This window comes from Sphaerulina musiva (genome assembly GCF_000320565.1).
Source record: "Sphaerulina musiva SO2202 unplaced genomic scaffold SEPMUscaffold_6, whole genome shotgun sequence".
Lineage (NCBI taxonomy): Eukaryota > Fungi > Ascomycota > Dothideomycetes > Mycosphaerellales > Mycosphaerellaceae > Sphaerulina > Sphaerulina musiva.
In genome coordinates this window covers 486,559-505,578 of record NW_016017388.1, presented here as the reverse complement: position 1 = coordinate 505,578, position 19,020 = coordinate 486,559, and the positions used below count along the sequence as shown (strand labels likewise).

Here is a 19,020-nt window from a genome sequence, read left to right as displayed (position 1 = left end):
AGGAAAAGGAAAAGGAAAAGGAAAAGGAAAAGGAAAAGGAAAAGGAAAAGGAAAAGGAAATAAAATAAAATACTGGGAATTGTTGTTGGATGGGTGGACATTTGCAAAAAGTTGTAAAACAGCAGGAATTGTTTTCAAATGGTAGAGAGAGGGCTGAGTATGTATGGCCGAGTGGACTGCGAATTTCGCGGGCATATTGCTGTAATTGCAGCAGAGTGACAAGACAGCTATATCAGTCCCAAAAGAGTGCAATGGGAAGGAAAGCGGCAGATAGACATGATCCAAAAGAAGCAAAGCGTATAAGTGCCCGAGTATCTACACCTACCTTAGGTGGGCTTCCTGATGGCTTGGTCGTATACGAACAGAAAAACAATGACAGGCTGACTGATAGCGAGGAGCTATCCACCCAAGTAGATAGATAGATACATACCCTACAACAAGCAAGCAAAAATAAACTGGTTGCCGCCAAACTAATGCTTATGCGTACATCCACAACCCAAATCGTTCCTCTCCGCCAACCTCTCCCTCTCCATCCTCGTCATGCCACTCCGCTTCGGTAACAAATCCCTCCCACTCAAATCCCTCTTCTTGACTTCGACATGTCTCTCCCTCTCCCTCCTCACCACATCATTCGCAGAAGTACCTAGACCTCCCCAATACGTCCCCACCTTCTTCTCGCCCGCGGCAATCCCATCCAAAAACGCCGCGAGCCGATACCCCGCCTTTGCAATCTGCAATTCCACCGTAGAAGCCGCAGAGGAATAATACTCGGGAAACAACTCGGTGCCATTATACGTCTCGGGACCGTTGGGAAACACGACGGAACAAATATACGAATTGGAATCTCGCGCCCAGACCATGGCTGTGTCGAGGGGTTGGGAAATATCGATTCCTTGAAGCCACGATGCAGCCAGGGGGGTGTAACATCCGTCATCAATATCTGCAACGAGATCACTTGCCCAGGCGGATGCTTCGGACAGAGTACTGGTAGTATTGGAAGGGATATCGCGGAATTCCTCCGGAATGGCAGTATCCCAGACGGAATGAATGTTGGTGGATTCGTTGGCAAAAGTGACTTTGATGCCGTTGCCGCCTTGTTCCAGACCTTCGTTGTGAAGAGGTTGGGAAATGTCTCCGACGAAATGCACGATCCATCGCAGGGCGTAGTTGACTTGTAAGGCATCTAGCTCGCGAGAAGGGTTTTGGACGCGTTGAGTGTAATTGGCAATGGCGCTGACGATGCAGCCAGAAGAGGCACAGTCGCGTTCGAAATCGACGTTGCAGGATTCGGGAGGGTTGTCGAGGGCGTCGATGTAGTGGAATCCTGCCGAGAATTCTCCTTCGGCCGTGTAGCGGTAGCTGTCGGCCCAGGTGGCGATGTTGGCGAGGTAGGAGGCGGATGTGTCGTTGAGAATGGCTTGGGCCCATTGGGCGGTGTGGTTGGAGACGTAGTGTTGGGCGAGGTAGGCTACGGTTTGATGACCGAGAGATCCCCAAGCGTACGCCCGCGCTGCGAATGTGGCGGCGAGGAGCCCATTCCCATAGGACTTCATCATGCTGGAGCTGAAAGAGTGAGATGGTGAGAATGTCTGACGTCTGACAGAATATCAAACCAAGTACGGTGGCGAAAGATGGAAAGGCTGCAGATATATTAAAGGCACTTGTCCTGCGGTCTCAGGCGATAGCCTATCTCATGCGCACTACATTATCTGCTTGTCCCTTCTGCAGGTACGGTGCCTGGCACTGTTTGAGGACGAGGTTGAAAGTGAACCCTGTTGCCAAGCGGCTGTTTGAGCCAATCATTGGTCCGCCATTGGCGATGTGGTAGTGGAACGCGGCGTTTCTTCCCTTTTGGTCGTGCAGTGATGGATGACCCAGCCTTTCTCCGATGGACGATGCAGGTGGCTGCCTTAGTGGCGATGGAGCACGTGTTGGAACAATCGCTAACATCACAGCAACATCCAAGTGAAGTCAGTGTGTTCAAATATGTCGCACGCTCTCTTTACGCTCTCTCTCCCAGGCTGCCCGACCTCAGATGATTTCAAGCCTTTGAAAGACGCGAATGTTCCGCTCTCCTAAAATTGAATAGGTAATACAAGGCTTCCATGACGAGCATGTATCGAAGCGGCGGTGCGATAGGACTCCTACAGGAATTGTGAAGCCTTCGTAGCTATCGAGGTCAAATGAAAAAACAATAACATTGGACATCTGGGACCCACGAAGAGAGACAGAAGGCCGTGATGTGGAGTCGGAAACTCTTCATGGGAATCATGCTTCGTGGCGCGTCTAGGCATGGCACGCAATGGTTAGTGCCTGCATCGTCGACAGAGATGACCAGGAGCTGCCGCACAATTACTTGAAGTTCCTACCTGATGCTGAGAACATTGCTGGCACACCAGTAGCTGCCTATCTCATTCGTATATGTCTTGTGCGGTTGATCGTCCCGCAGGTCCGGTTTATCGTCTGCTTTAAGCAGGTTCTTCGGAAGTGGGTTGCCGTCCATCGCTGATGACCCATTGTGGCCACATCACAATTAGCGGTCAACATTTGAATGTCGACATCTTCGTCGGCTCGGTTATGGAGATGAAGCTGAGAATGCTGCGTCCAGATGCATGTAGGCGAAATCTTTCGAAGCTACTCGCAACGGCCCTAGAGCAATTCAGACCCACAAATCTAGTGGACTGTGATGACAGCAGCAGAGCGACAGCGCTTCAACATCGATACCGCGCAGAGACATGAAAAGTTGTCCTCGAGCCAAGCAGATTAGCCAGTCTTCAGTAAGCCCTCGACCTTATTCATTGCGGGTCCGCCTGAATGTCCACCAGGAGCTGAGGTCAGAGTACTACTTCTTTCTGCTCACTTCCCGAAAGAGTGTAGCTAGACGCTCTCCTTCTTTCTCGTCTCGCAAGCGCTGCGACAGGAAGCCCTTCAGGTCCGTCCAGAATTCATCTGTCTTCAGTATCTCCGCAGAACTATTCGCGCTCGTTTCCTTTTCCGCTGCTTCGTTCGCTGCAGCTTCACTGTCCGGCGCGCCAGTTTTATTGTCGACGTCCATGGGATCGCCTCTTGATTCTGTAGGAGCTGGCACAGGGGGAGGTGCGAACGCACTGCTCGGAGCGCTCACAGCCGGACTCTGTGCTCGAGGAGTTGGGACACCCCCACCCATGACCATTACACTGAACTCGACATCACTGTCCACTCCGAGATCCTTGAGTGTTTTCAAATCTGCTGTCGGCTTCTTATTGAGCAACAGCTTGATCTTATCCTGCGACAGACTCGTTTGCTGGGCATACTGTGACTTTATCTCATAGATTGTCGAGTCCAAAGCAATGCCCGATAGCGTGACAGTCTCGCCAGTCTTCATAGGCTTTAGTGTGGCAGTGATAGCCTTCGCCTGAGCCTGCTGTGTCGAGGTGGGGCCCGTCTTGCGCGGGAACGGATGTGTCTGCTTGGGCAGAATGAACTACATTTGGTCAGCTTTGCTCTCCTCGATGGGACAGAGCAGACTGTATACATACGGGACTTTGGCTGGGGTACTTTCTTGGGTCGCTGACATGGTCGGCCGAGAGCTTGATGGCTCGCTTGTCGATAGTGGCCAGGAACGACTTGGCGAAGGTGACTTCGCTCATGATGTGCTTCTCGAATCGCGCGAACAGGCTCTCTCTGTTAGAATCGTCCAGGGCCGCGGTAGAGGAGGGTGACGAGATGTAGGTTAGTTGGTGAACCACCTAGGTTGGATGTGTGGGAACAGGAAGCTAAAGTGACGACAGCTCACAGGACATCGGGTTTGGACGGGACCCGGGAGAGCTCGTAGGCAGGAGGTAGTTCTAACCTACGGAGCTTCAGAGTGCGACAGCAGCAAAGGAGAAATCACACCCTCTTCAACTACCAATCCTTTCACCCTCCCTCCACCTCCACCTCCACCACCTCGTCCTCAAAGCCGCGCGCGCAGAGGTGCACCATGCAGTCCCTTCGTCAACCTCTCACTCGCGCCCTGCGGAATGCGCCGGCGGGCCTGACTAAATCTGCTTCTCCTGCCAGCTATGCCACCATCTCCGCCAGCGACGCGCCAGGGAGTCCGACCGGCTACGCAAAGACCGGCCTGAACTTGCGCATCACCAAGGACACCAAGGTCCTCTTCCAGGGCTTCACCGGCAAGCAGGGCACTTTCCACGCACAGCAAGCCATCGAGTACGGCACCAACGTAGTCGGAGGTACCAATCCTAAGAAAGCGGGCAGCACACACCTCGACCGCCCCGTCTTTGCGACGGTCGAAGATGCGAGAAAACAGACGGGCGCCGATGCCAGTGTCATCTTCGTGCCCCCGCCGCTCGCTGCTGCGGGTATCGAGGAGGCTCTCAAGGCCGAGATCCCTCTTGCTGTGTGCATCACTGAGGGCATCCCGCAGCGTGACATGGTGCGGATCACGGATATGCTGAAGACACAGGACAAGACGCGGCTGGTTGGACCCAACTGCCCTGGTATCATCGCTCCCGTGAGTTCATTCTGCGTTTTTTTTAATTCTACTGAAACCCCCATTACTCGTTGCATGATGAGACATTTTACAAAAATCATATGATAGGAAGAGTCTGACCTGCCTTTTGGCCGGATTGATTACATGTATATACATCTGATACAACCTACCCACTGCGATAGCGTCTTCGTACTCCAGTCATCAAGCAAAAGCTGACGAGCGTTCATTACAGGGCCAATGCAAAATGGGTATCATGCCTGGCTTCATCCACAAGCGCGGCCGCATCGGTATCGTCTCTCGCTCGGGCACTCTCACCTACGAAGCCGTCAACCAAACCACGCAAGCAGGCCTCGGCCAATCGCTCGTTGTTGGAATTGGCGGTGACCCATTCTCCGGCACAAACTTCATCGACTGCCTGCGCGTCTTCCTCGCAGACCCAGACACTGATGGAATTATCATGATTGGAGAGATTGGAGGCAGCGCAGAAGAGGATGCTGCAGACTTCTTGAAGCAGTACAACACTGGTGGTAAGGACGGCAGGGGCAAGCCAGTCGTGTCTTTCATCGCTGGTATCTCTGCGCCTCCAGGGAGACGTATGGGCCACGCTGGTGCCATTGTTTCCGGTGGAAAGGGTGGTGCGGACAGCAAGATTTCTGCACTGGAAGGCGCCGGTGTCACTGTGGAGAGGAGTCCTGCAAGCCTGGGCAAGACGCTGAGAGATCAGTTTATCCAGAGAGACCTCTTGTAAGAAACAGAAACATGGGATAGAAACGGAGAGCATGTGCCAAACTAGGTAACGTGGCGCAGGGGCCAGTCGTCTTATCACGGCCGCGAAGATGCGATGTACAGCTTTTCTGTTATGTGATTAAGTAGAGGCGTGTATTGCATGGCATTTTCATTTCCAGACCGCCTTTTTTGGCTGGTCCTTTTTCATTATTTCTCTTCTACGGCGCTGGAGACGAGGCTTATCATTCCCGAGGACCATCGAGAGTCAACGACTTCCCGCCGGCCTGAAATCAACACCTTTGCCAGATCTCGAGACTGCAAGCTCGGAGTCCATGCTTACAATATACCCGAGCTGTATCAAGCCGGCAATCTGACGAGTCCAGGACACAAATTTGGCATCCGAGCTTTGATAGAACAATCACTTGGAGAGATCCCAACTCCGCCGAGCACTATTGCAGATACAATGCTTCCATCCCATCTACCGCACAGCTTCAATATACATAAATGAAGTCCTCATTCAAAAGGTCCGTCACGTCTTTGAAGCCATTGTCCTCTACAATCTCAGCCTCACTCTCGACCACGCCATCTTTACGATCGACACGTTCTGCCTTACTGAGCATGGACTGGTCCACCACGCTGGTACTCTTCCCAAGAGCTTCTCGTCGACGGGCGTGGCGCTTGTTGAGCATCGCAAGGTACAACGTGATCAAGATTCCCAACAAGCCAGTGAGTACGAACAGCACGAGATTCGCCAGCAGTCCTGGGCGATACTTAGGCGCTTGGTCTACGCTGTACAGTTGAGGGCCGACAATGTTTCCTGTGCACATGCCACTGAACATGACTGCAGAGGTACATTTGCGTTTGGTATCGCCTGCAGTATTCTGCACATGCCTAGCGTGACGAGTTAGCGACGAATCGTATTTCGACAGGTCGTATGCCTGAGACTGTGCTTACCAAGCGTATACTAATGGCGTGATACATGCCAAACAGGAAACCAAGTAGTATCCAAAGAGAAGGACCACCTTTTGATCACGAGGTACCGTCAGCATGATGACACAGCCGATAACTGGGAGGATCGAAATCAAGGAGATCACGAGTCCCTTCCGCTTCCACTTGTTAGCCAGAGCGGCAGATCCGATGATAGCCAGCACCTGGATGACTCCGAATGGGATGTTGAAGAGGATCGCACTGAACGAGGAATATCCGAAGTCCTTGACAATCAGAGATCCAAACGTTCCTATTCCACCCGAAGGAACTGAGATGGAAAAGATGAGCAGGAACCAGAGATACGTCTTCACATCGGTTGCGGTCTCCATGACATGGCTCATCTTCCAGTCACGACTTGCGATACCCTGCTGATTAGCCCGGAGACGGCGAGTCGCAACGATCTTCTCTCGTTGCGTCAGATACTTTGCGTCCATCGGTGAGTCCGGCATCAGCCACAGGACGAGGACGCCCCAAACCACCGTCAGGAGGCCGCAAAACATGAATATGATCTGATAGCGGCGTAGCGAGCTGCTGTGAATGTGGCCCAAGCCAAAAGTGATCAGACTGCCGAAGATTGAAGTGACTCCATTCATCGCATTCCAGTACGAGTTTCGCAGGGTTTGCTCTCGACGACGCCACCACATCTGTGTAACCACTACGCAGATGGGTGCAATGAAGGCTTCGAACGAACCGAGCAGAAATCGCAATGCGGCCAGTGACTTGAAACCCGTGCACGCAGCCATCAACGTCTCCGCGATGCCCCAGCAAATGACTGCGCAACCAAGCACTTTACCAGTTGGTAGCTTGACCAGCAAAAATGCTACGAGGGGCTGCATGCTCAACTGCGCAAAGTACAGAATGCTTCCCAGCCATGAGTACTGTTTGCCTTTGAGGCCCGCTTCCTTCACCAGTCCGAAAATGGAGACGTATGACAACGAGCTTTTGTCGAGTTGTTGGAAGAAATAGGCCCCGAGGATGAGTGGCAGGACTCGCCGATCGATTCTGCGAAGGACGTGCGCTTCTTCTGCCTCATCAAACTCCACACTTCCACTGTCTGCGGCGATCAAGAACTCGACAGCTTTGTCTTTCTTGGCATCACTGGGGGTGGTGTCTGCGACGGCGACTTCTTGAAATATCGTATCTTGCTTGGACGTATCGACTGCTTTCGTCGTGGTCGCCATGGTGGCCTCGTGCGTCGGAGGGCGCTTGTACCTCTGGAGCGGGCGACAGACATGATCACACGGAGCTTTATAAGAGACCCTATTATTATGTCTGTCAGCGAGATGGTTGGCCCCTGTTCCTTGTTCACCAGGCTGTAGAACTTTAGAAAAGATGCGGAGAAGTAGAACTAGCAACCAACCCCAGACTTCAATTTGATATGCCGACTGCTTACCGACCCAATGCTGCACCGGTTGCTTGGGCTTGCTCTTGAAGTTAATCCGCTTCGCTGCATTCTAGCCCGAGCACTTGGGGGTCGCTACTGATGACTGTACAACAGGCCTGCTATACCCTCGCTACATCACCCGACGAACACGGATCATCATTCATTTGTGGTCCAGAAGACTAGTCTTGACTGAAGAACGCTCAGTTATTGCACTACGATACAAAAGCAACACGTCGTCTCTGAGGAGGTAACATCAAGCTCTCTGGGTAAAAGCTTAGCCACCATCGTCAGATCCGCAGATCGAGCAATGGGTTCGACAGAGAGGAAGAGGCGATATGCCCTCATTGGCACTGGAGGTCGTGCTTCCTTTTACTATCTCAGCATCGCCACCACCTATGGCACCACAGCTGAGCTGGTTGCTTTTCTGGACACCAACCAGACGCGAATGCAGTACGCCAATACTCGATTAGCCCAGGTCTCACACCATCCCCTTCCGACCTATCTGCCGAGCGACTTCAAGCGGATGGTAGAGGAAACGAAACCGGACGAGCTCATCATTACCACCATCGATAGTACGCATTGCCACTACATCCAGCTGGCACATTCGTACGGACTCGACGTGATTACGGAGAAGCCCATGACGATTGACATTCCCTCCATTGAAAAAATCTTTTCCTCAGTCGAGAGTACGCAACGCCGGGTTCGCGTCACATTCAACTACCGCTACGCTCCCCACAACACCGCCGTCTGGCAAACCTTACAATCCGGCGCCATCGGATCCATCCACGCCATCCACTTCGAATGGATGCTCAACACCTCTCACGGAGCAGACTACTTCCGCCGCTGGCACCGCGACCGCGCCAACAGCGGAACCTTGCTCGTCCACAAATCCACGCACCATTTCGATCTCATCAACTACTGGCTCCAATCTCGCCCTCAAACTGTCTTTGCCATGGGATCTCTCCAATTCTACGGCCAATCCAACGCTGCCAAACGCGGCATCACAAATTTTTACACTCGCGCGCACGGCGCAGAATTCGCTCAACAGGATCCTTTTGCTTTGGATTTGTCGGCAAATCCTACACTCAAAGCACTCTATCTCGACGCGGAGCACGAAGATGGATATTTTCGCGATCAGAGCGTGTTTGGCCAAGGGATCAATATCGACGATACCATGAGTGTTCTCGTGCGCTATCGCAATGGTGCACAATTGACGTATAGTCTCACCGCGTATTCCCCCCTCGAAGGATTTCGCGTGAGTTTTACGGGGAGTAAAGGTCGGTTGGATTTGGAGGTGATTGAAAGGAGTTATATTAATTCTGGTGGCGAGCAAAGTTTGGAAGGAGCTTTGGAGTCGAGATCGTTGATTTTACGGCCGCAGTTTGGGAAACCCGAGGCTATAGTTATCCCTGAGGCTGCGGGGGGTCATGGAGGTGGTGATCCGGAGTTGTTGAATGATATTTTTGGGACTCCGGGTGAGGATGTGTATCGGAGGCGTGCGTCGCATGTGGAGGGGGCGTTGTCGATTTTGACGGGTATTGCGGCGACGAAGTCGATTGAGACGGGTTTGCCTGTGGATGTGGATAGTTTGATAGAGGTGTAGAGAGAGAGAGAGAGAGAGAGAGAGAGAGAGAGAGGACAGTTGTGATAAATGTGCGAGTCAACAGAAAGAAGAATAGCCGCTCGGCTATATCTATATACAAAAGAGAGATTGTGACTTCCGATATGCACAAAGCAAGGCGCTTAGCGATCCCATTCGCTCCGAGCATAAGGTATAGAGGATTCACCGGGAAGCAATTCACACTATTCTTTTCGAAGTGACAGGCTCAGGTTACTCAACCCTCCAACCCGACTGCTGCACTACCTGTACCCAGGTAGTCAACCACTATCCATCCCGTCAAGAACGAATGACCGACGGCAGTCCTTTGCTAACGACGATGACAATGATGCTTAGCGATGAAAAACAGCAGCACCATCAGCAACTTCGCATTTAGAACCATTCTCCAAATTGAACGGCGCCATCATACATTGCCCGATTGCTCTGTTCAGACGAGCTTCTTATAATTTCCGAGGCCACATGCTCGACTGGTCAATATACGCGCCGAGATTCCTTTCCAATCTGTAGTGTACACCGTTCAATGTCTTGGTCATGGTAGGCGTTTGTGAATTCCGATTAGCCCGCCAGCGCTGCTTGATCAATAAGTATGTTGGATCCTACATGTCTGCAACGGGTTGCTGCATTTGGCTGCCCAGCTACATCATCAGAGCAAGGTATGCATCATTGTCCAGGTGGTGTTAGTTCGGCGCCTTCATACAGCTAAGCAAGAATAGTTAATAGCACCGTCGGCTGCAGCTTCCCTGCACCAACCACAGAATCCATGTGAAACGTCCAGCTGTTTCGCCAATCATATCGAAGATGATGGTAAGCAGTTCACGTATTGCGAACAAGACACCTGCTGACCACTTCGGTCACCTTGAAAGCAGAATATCCTTTAATATGCAGTTTGTAGAGTGTCCTGTCAATACATTCCACTGCTGCAAACAAACTCACACTGCAGCGCAACGTCGGCAACCACACTTACCTTAAGTATTCGACACCATCACCTCACTCATTTCTTTGCGCGACTCCATATAAAGATGCTTTCTGTTCGATCAACTCTCCACCTCACGTGCCGCCGCTCATATGCAAATCTCCCACGCAGCACTTTGAGCAAAACTCGACAAGATCGAATAGGTGCTGCCGCTGCTACGATATACTGGTGCACAGTTGTGGGAGCTCCTCTCGGGACTGCTTTCTGTGTGAGCCAACGTGCGAGGACGGACCAGAAACTGGCGAGTTTGTAAGTTCAGTCCTTCATACCCAGTCACAAAATTTCCAAAGCCTACCACCTTGAACGCAGTGTCTGACCTTCTGTAGCCGCCCACTGAGCTTCCGCGATTGCCTGCCCGGGTCAAGTCTCGATGATTATGCTGGGGCGTACATGCGGCTGGGGAGATGAAGAGGAGTTCGGGACTGTAACAAGAACAGAAGGTATACACTACCTAGCACAGGACTGGGTTTGGTATCGGCATGGCGTTCGTGGCTGTTATCGGGATCATTCCGAAGAGAGGAGTTGTATTGATAACGCAGCGGGAGCAGTCATCCTGCCAATGCTCTCCAGGCCGATTGAAATGACGAGGTGTTACCCCATCGGCTGTATCGTACAGTTTGTATCGTATACTCCAGTCTATGCATCGTCTTCACCATGCTCTTTCTACCCCATGCTCCATCGCTATGCTGTGATCATTCCATCGTCTGAAGCGAGGCGACAGCCTTCACCCAAAATATGCACATCAACTGAATCGATCCCCTTTCCGACTCCGAAACGGCTCTTTCGCTTCATATCTGCTTTCATGATTGTCCACGTGTCCGGTTGGCGCAGGATCGTTCCCGCCTTCTACACTGGGACTGGGCCGATCGCTCGGTGATATCCTATCCCCTGGGGCAGTGCTACTCAGAGCCTTGTTGCGCATGACTTGTTCCTGCGCTCGTAATCGCTCGGCCTGTTGTCTGGATTTCTCGATAGCTGCGGCTCGTTCGTCGCGGTCCTTGTTAATCTGTCGTTTCGCGAAATAGTAAGAGCCACCGCCAGCGACGATCAATGCTCCCCAGCCATAGAATGTGGAGCGGATCTATTCGGATTTAGTGGTGAAGGCAGTGAAGGAAGAGGCGCGATCATACTGTGTTCATGGTTGCAAGAGGGAGCGTATCGATACGACAGACGACTCGAAGTGGTTTCTGAATCAAATCTGGCGTCGTATGTAGGCAGGGCAGGCTGCAGGTCCTGACTATGTAGAGTATCGGATGATGGTCGCCGGCCTTCTCGCCGACTCTGGAAGTGAGCGGGATTGCCCTAGCTTCGCCGATATAAGGTTTCTCGGTAAGCATGTGACTAGTGCACATCCCCGTGGCTGAGGGCCTGAGGCTGAGGCGGCCCTTGTCCATTGATGACTTCTCCCACTCTTCCACTTCTATCTCCCCCCTCCACCAGCATCGCGGCGACGTCTGTCTTTGTACTACCAGCGCCCACCACACACTACCCACGATGCCGCCGAAGCGTAAGGCCACGGCCGCAGATGGACGAGCGAAAAAGAGAGTCGCCTCTGGTGCGGGCACGCCGGTTTCCCTGGTCAGCGACGATGACTACGACGAGAGCGACGATTTTGATGAGGAGGTGGAGCGACAGGCAGCGCCCGAATATGACAGTGAGTGGTCATCATGCACCTCCCACTGTCTGCATGTATTCGGGATGCTGAACATGTGAAATGCAGAGGTTGTAAAGAGATACCAGCCTGCCACATACCAGAAACCTACCACCTCGCACGGCGACGTCGCAAGTCATCTGTTCAAGGCCGGGCGCGACTTCTTTAACGAACCGCTGAAACCTGATCATCATTTGCGCCCATTATGGATCGAACCCAAGAACGGGAAAGTAGTCCTCGAGACGTTTGCGCCTAACTTCAAGCAGGCCCAGAACTTTCTGATCAACATTGCCGAGCCGCAAAGTCGGACGACGAACATGCACGAGTATACCATCAGTCCCCACAGTTTGTTCGCCGCTGTATCTGTAGGCCTGACCGAAAAAGACATTATCCGTGATCTTGAGCTCTTCTCGAAGACGAAAGTGCCCGCGAATATCATTGACTTCGTCCACGAGGTGACGCAATCGTTTGGTAAGGTAAGGCTAGTGCTCAAGCACAACAAGTACTTCATCGAGAGCAACGATGCGTTGGTGCTTCAAACGCTGTTGCGTGACCCCATTATCGCTGGAACTCGCGTCGAAGAGACAGAAGAGCTAGTTACGGAAAAGGCGGCGCAAAAACGGGATCTCATCATCTCAGGCACAGCCGAAGCAAGAGCGGACAGAGAAGCATTAGCACAGGCTGCTACAGTACAGAAGCGGGGTGACGATGACGAGTCGGACGATGAGTTTGGTGGCCGTGAAGCCGAGAAGACTATGACTGAGTTTCTGCGTGAGGAAGAAGACGACGAAGACACAGATCTGGTACACTCCTTTGAAATCGACGGAAACAAGATCCAGCTAGTGCAGGAGCATTGCAACGTTCGGCTTAATTTGCCACTCACAGAAGAATACGACTTCCGGGCAGACGACATCAACGCGACCCTTGATATCGATCTACGGCCAAATGTGCAGATCAGATATTACCAGGAGCACGCCCTCAGCAAGATGTTTGGCAATGGGCGAGCCAGAAGTGGTATCATTGTCCTTCCTTGTGGCGCTGGTAAGACGTTAGTCGGCATCACAGCAGCCTGCACGGTGAAGAAGAGCGCCATCGTCCTCTGCACGTCTGCCATGAGTGCGGTGCAATGGAAGGAGGAGTTCAAGAAGTGGTCTAATATCAATCCGGACGACATCGCAATCTTTACCAGTGGTGAGAAGGACATTCTGAATTTGTCCAAGAAGGCCGGTGTGATCATATGCACCTACAGTATGGTGACGCAAAATACTCGACGCGCACACGACAGCAAAAAAGTCATGGACTTCATCACGTCTCGAGAGTGGGGCCTCATGGTTCTCGACGAAGTGCATGTCGTTCCCGCTGAGATGTTCCGACGAGTGACGGAACGTATCAAGACGCACTCGAAGCTTGGTCTCACTGCGACATTGCTGCGAGAAGATGACAAGATCAAGGATCTCAACTTCCTCATTGGGCCCAAACTGTACGAGGCCAACTGGCTGCAGCTCAGCGAAGAGGGCCACATTGCACGCGTTCAGTGCGCAGAAGTTTGGTGTCCCATGACCACCGAGTTCTACAAGGAGTATCTCGACGCCAAAACCACGAACAAGCGCAGTTTGCTTTCGACAATGAATCCTCGCAAATACCAAGCATGCCAATTCCTGATTGACTTCCACGAGAAGCGAGGTGACAAGGTCATCGTCTTTTCCGACAATGTCTATGCGCTGCAGAAATATGCCACCGGACTGACCAAGCCATACATCTATGGAGACACATCGCAACGAGAGCGAGAAATTGTGCTCCAGAACTTTCAACAAAACGATGCTGTCTCTTCCATCTTTCTTTCCAAGATTGGTGACACCTCCCTCGATCTGCCTGAAGCGACTTGCCTCATTCAAATCTCATCACACTACGGCTCTCGACGTCAGGAAGCACAGCGCCTGGGGCGTATTCTCCGAGCAAAGCGCCGTAACGACGAGGGGTTCAATGCATTTTTCTACTCCTTAGTCAGCAAAGACACCAACGAAATGTACTACTCATCCAAGCGGCAAGCCTTCCTGGTCGATCAAGGCTACGCGTTCAAGGTCATCACGCATCTCAATGGCATTGAAAAGATGCCTAACCTGGCGTTCAATACGCAGCAGGAAAGGATGACGTTGCTAACTGACGTTCTCCTGCAGTCTGAGACTGCTGGTGATGTGGAAGACATTCAGGATGACCTATTCAGTGATCGGAATGTGTCTCGATCCAAGAAGAAGGGCAGTGGAGTCCGGAGGCAGGCTGGTACTTTGTCCTCGCTTGCTGGAGCTGACAACATGGCGTACATGGAGCATGAGAGGGGCAAGAACCCCAACAAAGCTCTTGCGAAGCCAAGGAACCAGTTCTTCAAAAAGAACGCTGCTGCAGCGCAGCGCAGAGCTAAAGCCCAGAAAGAACTCAACAATTATGACGATTAAGGTAGACATGGGTTTCAGCAGCACCTCTACACCCGACACCGTCATGGACAGGCGTATGGCCACAAGCAGTTCTTTTCACAGTTTTCGTTCCGCCTCACTGAGGTGGGCGCCAGATACCTAACGACACACATGATCTGATCAAGCGATTTCTGCCACATTTGGTAGGACATGTACCTATACGAAAGACTTTATGTATCTTTTATATCGAGCACAACAACATCGTCTTTGTATGCAGTATTAGTAAGCGAATGATGCCTTTGTCCCGATGCATTTTGGCTTGTTGCCTCCCTACTTCCGACCTTTTCCTTCCGACGCACGCTTCCATACTTCCATCGCGAATACGCCCGCCATCAACCGACTGAATATTCCGTGTATTGCAATTTATATGGATTGGCCAAGCTTGAATCAACGATGACGGACGAGACCAGCGAGGCCGACGGAAGAAGCACGCCACACGCTCCGCGGCCGGAGAAGCGGCGACGCATTGAACGTGTCGTCGCGGCATGTGATCTCTGCAAAGCACGGAAGGTGAAGTGTGATGGCGAGCTTCCGTGTGCGTACTGCCAGCGGAAGAAACGTGCTGATACTTGCATCTTCACTGCCCCGAAGCAAAGGTCACATGCAAAATCAGCAGGCAACACGCCGACTGTTTCCGGACCGCACCAGAGCTTCATTGGACCTCTCCGACATGCCTCGTCGTCTGGGCAAGCAGGCTCGTTGGCGCATGTGGACGAGCCCGATGACTGTGATGCGAGCACGGATGTTGCCCGCAGGAGACGAACGTATAGTGCTGGTGCTGAACGCAGACCGCGTACTTCGGATGGCGTGGGCGAGTTTGGCGCTTCGCTCTCACGTACGGACAGTCGGGAGGACCATCAGAATGACACGGCTGTACCATTAGAAGGTCGCATTCTTCGGGATGCACAGGGCAAGGTCATCTTCATCGGCGATTGCGCGCCTCTTTCGTTCTTGCAAACCGTAAGACACCTGATAGCATCTGAGGTGGACGTCGAAGGCCTGGCAGTGGCTGCATCCCGTGACTCGATTATCGAGGTAGCCAAGACCAAAAAGGCAGATGGTCCTACGAGTCTTATTGTAGACGTGCGTAATGTGGAAATGCTGGTCGGGGAGTACGTGGTTGCAGTCAGTGGTCTGGCAGACCTATTCGAGCACACACAGCTGCTGCACGAAGTGAAGGCATGGGCCAGTGGCTTCACATCACACCAGAATGGTACGTTGATGCAGTGCCTATTCCACAAACATGATCGACAACAAGACGACTTCGCGTACTCGACTCTTGCAAAGGCTAACGGGCGTTCAGTCACATCTGCTGTACACTATCTCATCCTAGCCATTGGCGCACAGCAAAGTAACGAGGTTCAAGCAGAGTCTTGGTTTGAGCATGCCAAAGATGTGCTACTCAAACACCTCACTACCAGTATGACCCTCTCCACGGTACAAGGCTTCACTCTTGTTGCTGTCTATATGCTTCGCGCATTTCAGCCCAACGGCGCGTACCTGTACTTCTCACTCGCCGCAAGAACAGTAAGTAGAATATCATTGGGAGCCATTCTGTGTCTCCCATCAACGTCTGAGCGACGTTTCCAGCAGCAACGTCCAATGAAACCTGTTCAAACGTGAGAAGATATTACTTACATGCAATCTGTTACTCCTAGGCATACGCCATTGGCCTGCACCGCACAGAGGTCAATGCTACTTATGGTGCAGCTGTTCGAGACACAAGAGATCGAATCTGGAAAAGCTTGAGAGTGGTGGATATGCTCATCAGTAACTTGCTGGGGAGACCTCCATCAACCTCAGACGTGGATTGCACAGTCAAATATGGCAAGCACGGCGTAGCTGAAGTCTCCTTTGGACATTCACTGCACATCATTGATGCAAGTGTACAGATCTTCATGATCATCGAACGTGTGGTAGTCGAGGTATATTCACGAAAACGAATATCACTTCGCATCGCGAGCTATGTCTCGCATCAGCTCAAAGGGTGGGCATCGATCTGGCTGCGCTTCTTATCAGACAGAACCGCGGCATCGCCATTCTCGACTGGTAAGTTGTTGCAGTGCATTGCCCCTTTTCCCCTTTGTCTCGTCAAGCTCAGTTGAAAGGTCCGACAACCTTGATCACCGACTCAACTGGGACATATGCGCTCCAGAATGCTTGCTCACCTTTAGCATTCTCAGGTGTGGGCGATCAAGATACTTTCTCACGAGAAGTCGTCGTTGGCGCCTGCTCGACATTATGTTCGTACTACTATGGCATCATGTTACTCACCAGACCATTCTTGATTTACGAGCTATACGAGTACATGGGCGCATCACTCAAGGCGCCGGGCACACACAACGAACACCAGGAGAAGCGCAAATACGCCGATGCCGCTCTTGATGCCGCTACGTCCTTTGTGGAGACGTTGGAGGTTGTTCTCAAGTCGAATCATATGCCTCAAAGGATGCCACTGGTGGTGTAAGTATGAGATGCCCACTGTCACTCACAGCACTGATTCCTCGTAGATCCTGGCTTTTCACCACCTCACTTGTGCTTGCCGTTGGTATTCTGGGACGTTCTGGTACGGCTTTTGAAGACCACTGCCGAGCCTCGATAGCATGTCTGGACTATTTTGCAGAAGTTGATCCACATGCCCGGCAGTATTCCCTTGTCGTTCAAGCATTGCTCAAGACTACGACGACCCATGTCAAGGCTCGTGAACTTCGTCTTCGCAGTCAGAGAAAGCAAGCATCATCACAGTTGTTCGGCTTACTGCCCCTGGACAACGAGATACCAGCAGCACAGCAATCGCAGCTCGATCAGGATGCATCAGATGCTCTCGATCGTCGCCCTTCTACTATTGGCGCTCTCGAGTAAGTCACCCTTGTTGACCCCGTTCTTTGGCCGTATGATCATGTCTTAGCGTATGACGTTACAGCATAGAGGCGGATGTCACAAGGAAGACCAGCCATGTTCATCAGTATCGTGATTTGAAGAGTCATTTGCTGACGTTCTATAGAAACTCTCATGGACAGGATGCTTCGACTGAAACGGCGATACCTGACTGGACCATCTATGATGCCGACTTCTTCGCCCTGCCCTGGCTCAATGAGAGCGATCAAGGCCTGCAAGACTTTCTGCAGCCTGGAAGACATACCTTGGACGGCGAGAATCTGGCCGATATACCTCTGTTTCCCATGTATGATCAGATGGGCGGAAGTTTCATGTGATCGAAACAGCGGCGCCTCAACACTCAGGGGCGGCACTTGCACAACGCTGGCCTCGACGGGCATGTCATGTCGGCCAGTGAACCTTTCGTAGCGGTGAATGATGCTCTGCGGCCTCGCTCTTCTCACCTAGCGACTGTAGCCTCTCTGGTCTCGTCCCTCGAAGTCCTCAAGAACGGGATCAGCTTTGTCCCACCTGTACCCACCAAATCTTTCGTCATCGGCTCTGCAGATGCCAGGGTCGTTGATGTCGAAGCGATGTCTCGTCGGATAATGCAGCCTTCTGGCTTCGGCTGACGACTTGGTATGATGATGTATCTGGTCACCAAGGCAATGTGTGTGTTGCGAAACTCGCTCAGACTCGAGACTGCTTCATTGTATGCACGGATCAAATCACTGTTTCCTCGCGACTCATCCAGCCCGTTGACATAGTCGCGGATGTTGGCAATGCTCTCGATATCGTCCAGAAAGCGCGCATGGGGACCCGGCATGTATTGTCGCATCTCGTCATGGAAGCCGTTACATCGGTCGTGGTTGATCTGCAGTACCGCATCGAAGAACTGGAGCAGGGAGCTCTGTCCATTGCTTCCCCCGCGGTACTTTCTCCACGATCCTTTCCCTTCGCCTTCATCATAGAAGACCCCATTGGGCAGACCGGCCGTTTCCATATTCATGCTCCCCGCCAGAAAGGGACGAATGTGATGGTAGAAGACCTGTGGATGACATCGATCATCCATCCGCTCAAGCAGTTTGCCGATATCAGTCATACTCTGTTTGAAGTACGTCAAACTTTCCACAATGGTCGCATTATCCTTGCGCTCGACCGCTTCCATGGCTGCCAGCATGGCGTGAATGAGTGGTCCTGCGCGCGCTTCCATGGCATTCGAGATGATGAGAAACCACGATTCATCATCTGTCCCCGTTGCGGTATGCAGCGCGATCAGATTACTCGGTTCCGTGAGATCGATGGCTCGCCCACTACATTCGTTCAATGGTCGCCAATTCCAGAGGTTCAGCGCCGCGTAGGTCGCGATGGGTGGGACTTGTAGATGTTCTGCTGTCGCGAGAAATGGGATCGAAATCTGTGGTGGGAGACGCTGTACAGAGCAAAAAAAGCAACGCACTGTTAGCAAAAAAAGAATCTTTTGAATAATTTATTCTTTCTTTCTTTCTTTCTTTCTGACTTACCTCCTCCGGCTCCGGTCCCGCCCAAATGTACGCCTGCGCCACGACCGCCAGCAACGAATACGCTCGCTGCCATTCCGCTTCCGACGCGAGATGTTCCGTCGAGAGAATCGGAGTGCTGTCGTTGACCACTTGGCGGATTTTCTGCTCTGCAATCAAGCTCGAAATTTGTGAGATGAGAATTTCCCATGGTTCGTAGTACTTGTGCGGAAGATGGCTGAGAGGTGTCGTTTCTGGGAGGAAGCCGTTGGAGGAAATGTTGTACGAAGCCAGGGCGGCCAGGGAGGGGAGGAGGGGGACTCGAGAGGGGGACATGATGTGTGGTTGGGTGGGTGTGGT

The 19,020-nt window shown here is 52.1% G+C and overlaps 10 protein-coding genes across 10 annotated transcripts; 4 read left to right on the top strand and 6 right to left on the bottom strand.

Moving 5' to 3' along the window:
* Positions 1–140: 140 nt before the first annotated feature.
* On the bottom strand, positions 141–3,705 carry SEPMUDRAFT_164172 (S1-P1_nuclease-domain-containing protein). The gene is made up of 2 exons (XM_016908100.1): positions 3,519–3,705; positions 141–3,463 (listed from the first exon to the last, which is right to left on the bottom strand). Exon 2 carries the CDS (start codon positions 1,554–1,556, stop codon positions 471–473), a length of 1,086 nt encoding a protein of 361 aa, XP_016759908.1. The 5' UTR covers positions 1,557–3,463; positions 3,519–3,705; the 3' UTR covers positions 141–470.
* On the bottom strand, positions 2,843–3,629 carry SEPMUDRAFT_117756 (uncharacterized protein; the record flags this gene model as incomplete). The annotated part of the gene is made up of 2 exons (XM_016901369.1): positions 2,843–3,463; positions 3,519–3,629. The coding sequence occupies 2 exons, from the start codon at positions 3,627–3,629 to the stop codon at positions 2,843–2,845; spliced, it is 732 nt and encodes a 243-aa protein (XP_016759909.1).
* A 170-nt stretch (positions 3,706–3,875) lies between the features above and the next one.
* SEPMUDRAFT_87010 (succinyl-CoA synthetase alpha subunit) lies at positions 3,876–5,379 on the top strand. Its single transcript, XM_016910431.1, has 2 exons — positions 3,876–4,495; positions 4,707–5,379. The coding sequence occupies exons 1-2, from the start codon at positions 3,962–3,964 to the stop codon at positions 5,220–5,222; spliced, it is 1,050 nt and encodes a 349-aa protein (XP_016759907.1). The 5' UTR covers positions 3,876–3,961; the 3' UTR covers positions 5,223–5,379.
* A 297-nt stretch (positions 5,380–5,676) lies between these two features.
* SEPMUDRAFT_164170 (MFS general substrate transporter) lies at positions 5,677–7,368 on the bottom strand (the record flags this gene model as incomplete). The annotated part of the gene is made up of 3 exons (XM_016908099.1): positions 5,677–6,091; positions 6,155–7,285; positions 7,340–7,368. 3 exons carry the CDS (start codon positions 7,366–7,368, stop codon positions 5,692–5,694), a joined length of 1,560 nt encoding a protein of 519 aa, XP_016759906.1. The 3' UTR covers positions 5,677–5,691.
* Positions 7,369–7,583: 215 nt separating this feature from the next.
* Positions 7,584–9,174, top strand: SEPMUDRAFT_87004 (NAD(P)-binding protein; the record flags this gene model as incomplete). The annotated part of the gene is made up of 1 exon (XM_016910430.2): positions 7,584–9,174. The coding sequence occupies exon 1, from the start codon at positions 7,879–7,881 to the stop codon at positions 9,172–9,174; it is 1,296 nt and encodes a 431-aa protein (XP_016759905.1). The 5' UTR covers positions 7,584–7,878.
* A 949-nt stretch (positions 9,175–10,123) lies between these two features.
* SEPMUDRAFT_87001 (uncharacterized protein) lies at positions 10,124–10,400 on the bottom strand (the record flags this gene model as incomplete). The annotated part of the gene is made up of 1 exon (XM_016910429.1): positions 10,124–10,400. A coding segment is annotated over one exon (220 nt), but the record flags the coding sequence as incomplete, so codon positions are not given.
* Positions 10,124–11,301, bottom strand: SEPMUDRAFT_133772 (uncharacterized protein; the record flags this gene model as incomplete). Its single annotated transcript, XM_016902585.1, has 3 exons — positions 10,124–10,400; positions 10,458–11,243; positions 11,293–11,301. 2 exons carry the CDS (start codon positions 11,299–11,301, stop codon positions 10,905–10,907), a joined length of 348 nt encoding a protein of 115 aa, XP_016759903.1. The 3' UTR covers positions 10,124–10,400; positions 10,458–10,904.
* A 307-nt stretch (positions 11,302–11,608) lies between these two features.
* On the top strand, positions 11,609–14,476 carry SEPMUDRAFT_149664 (TFIIH basal transcription factor complex helicase XPB subunit). Its single transcript, XM_016905697.1, has 2 exons — positions 11,609–11,816; positions 11,883–14,476. The coding sequence occupies exons 1-2, from the start codon at positions 11,657–11,659 to the stop codon at positions 14,264–14,266; spliced, it is 2,544 nt and encodes an 847-aa protein (XP_016759902.1). The 5' UTR covers positions 11,609–11,656; the 3' UTR covers positions 14,267–14,476.
* A 201-nt stretch (positions 14,477–14,677) lies between these two features.
* On the top strand, positions 14,678–18,806 carry SEPMUDRAFT_67051 (uncharacterized protein; the record flags this gene model as incomplete). Its single annotated transcript, XM_016909773.1, has 8 exons — positions 14,678–14,880; positions 15,022–15,497; positions 15,588–15,811; positions 15,943–16,333; positions 16,468–16,747; positions 16,795–17,142; positions 17,289–18,595; positions 18,687–18,806. The coding sequence occupies 7 exons, from the start codon at positions 14,678–14,680 to the stop codon at positions 17,497–17,499; spliced, it is 2,133 nt and encodes a 710-aa protein (XP_016759901.1). The 3' UTR covers positions 17,500–18,595; positions 18,687–18,806.
* Positions 17,622–18,996, bottom strand: SEPMUDRAFT_108626 (Indoleamine 2,3-dioxygenase; the record flags this gene model as incomplete). Its single annotated transcript, XM_016900745.1, has 2 exons — positions 17,622–18,593; positions 18,685–18,996. The coding sequence occupies 2 exons, from the start codon at positions 18,994–18,996 to the stop codon at positions 17,622–17,624; spliced, it is 1,284 nt and encodes a 427-aa protein (XP_016759900.1).
* Between the last annotated feature and the right edge of the window lie 24 nt (positions 18,997–19,020).

What these genes read in the sequence shown, in the direction of transcription:
- SEPMUDRAFT_164172 (XM_016908100.1), bottom strand. Translation starts at nt 1,556, where the DNA reads ATGATGAAGTCCTATGGGAATGGGCTCCTCGCCGCCACATTCGCAGCG.
- SEPMUDRAFT_149664 (XM_016905697.1), top strand. Translation starts at nt 11,657, where the DNA reads ATGCCGCCGAAGCGTAAGGCCACGGCCGCAGATGGACGAGCGAAAAAG. An exon ending in GGCAGCGCCCGAATATGACA is followed by an intron (nt 11,817 to 11,882) that starts GTGAGTGGTCAT and finishes TGTGAAATGCAG; the next exon opens with AGGTTGTAAAGAGATACCAG.
- SEPMUDRAFT_87010 (XM_016910431.1), top strand. Translation starts at nt 3,962, where the DNA reads ATGCAGTCCCTTCGTCAACCTCTCACTCGCGCCCTGCGGAATGCGCCG. An exon ending in GCCCTGGTATCATCGCTCCC is followed by an intron (nt 4,496 to 4,706) that starts GTGAGTTCATTC and finishes CGTTCATTACAG; the next exon opens with GGCCAATGCAAAATGGGTAT.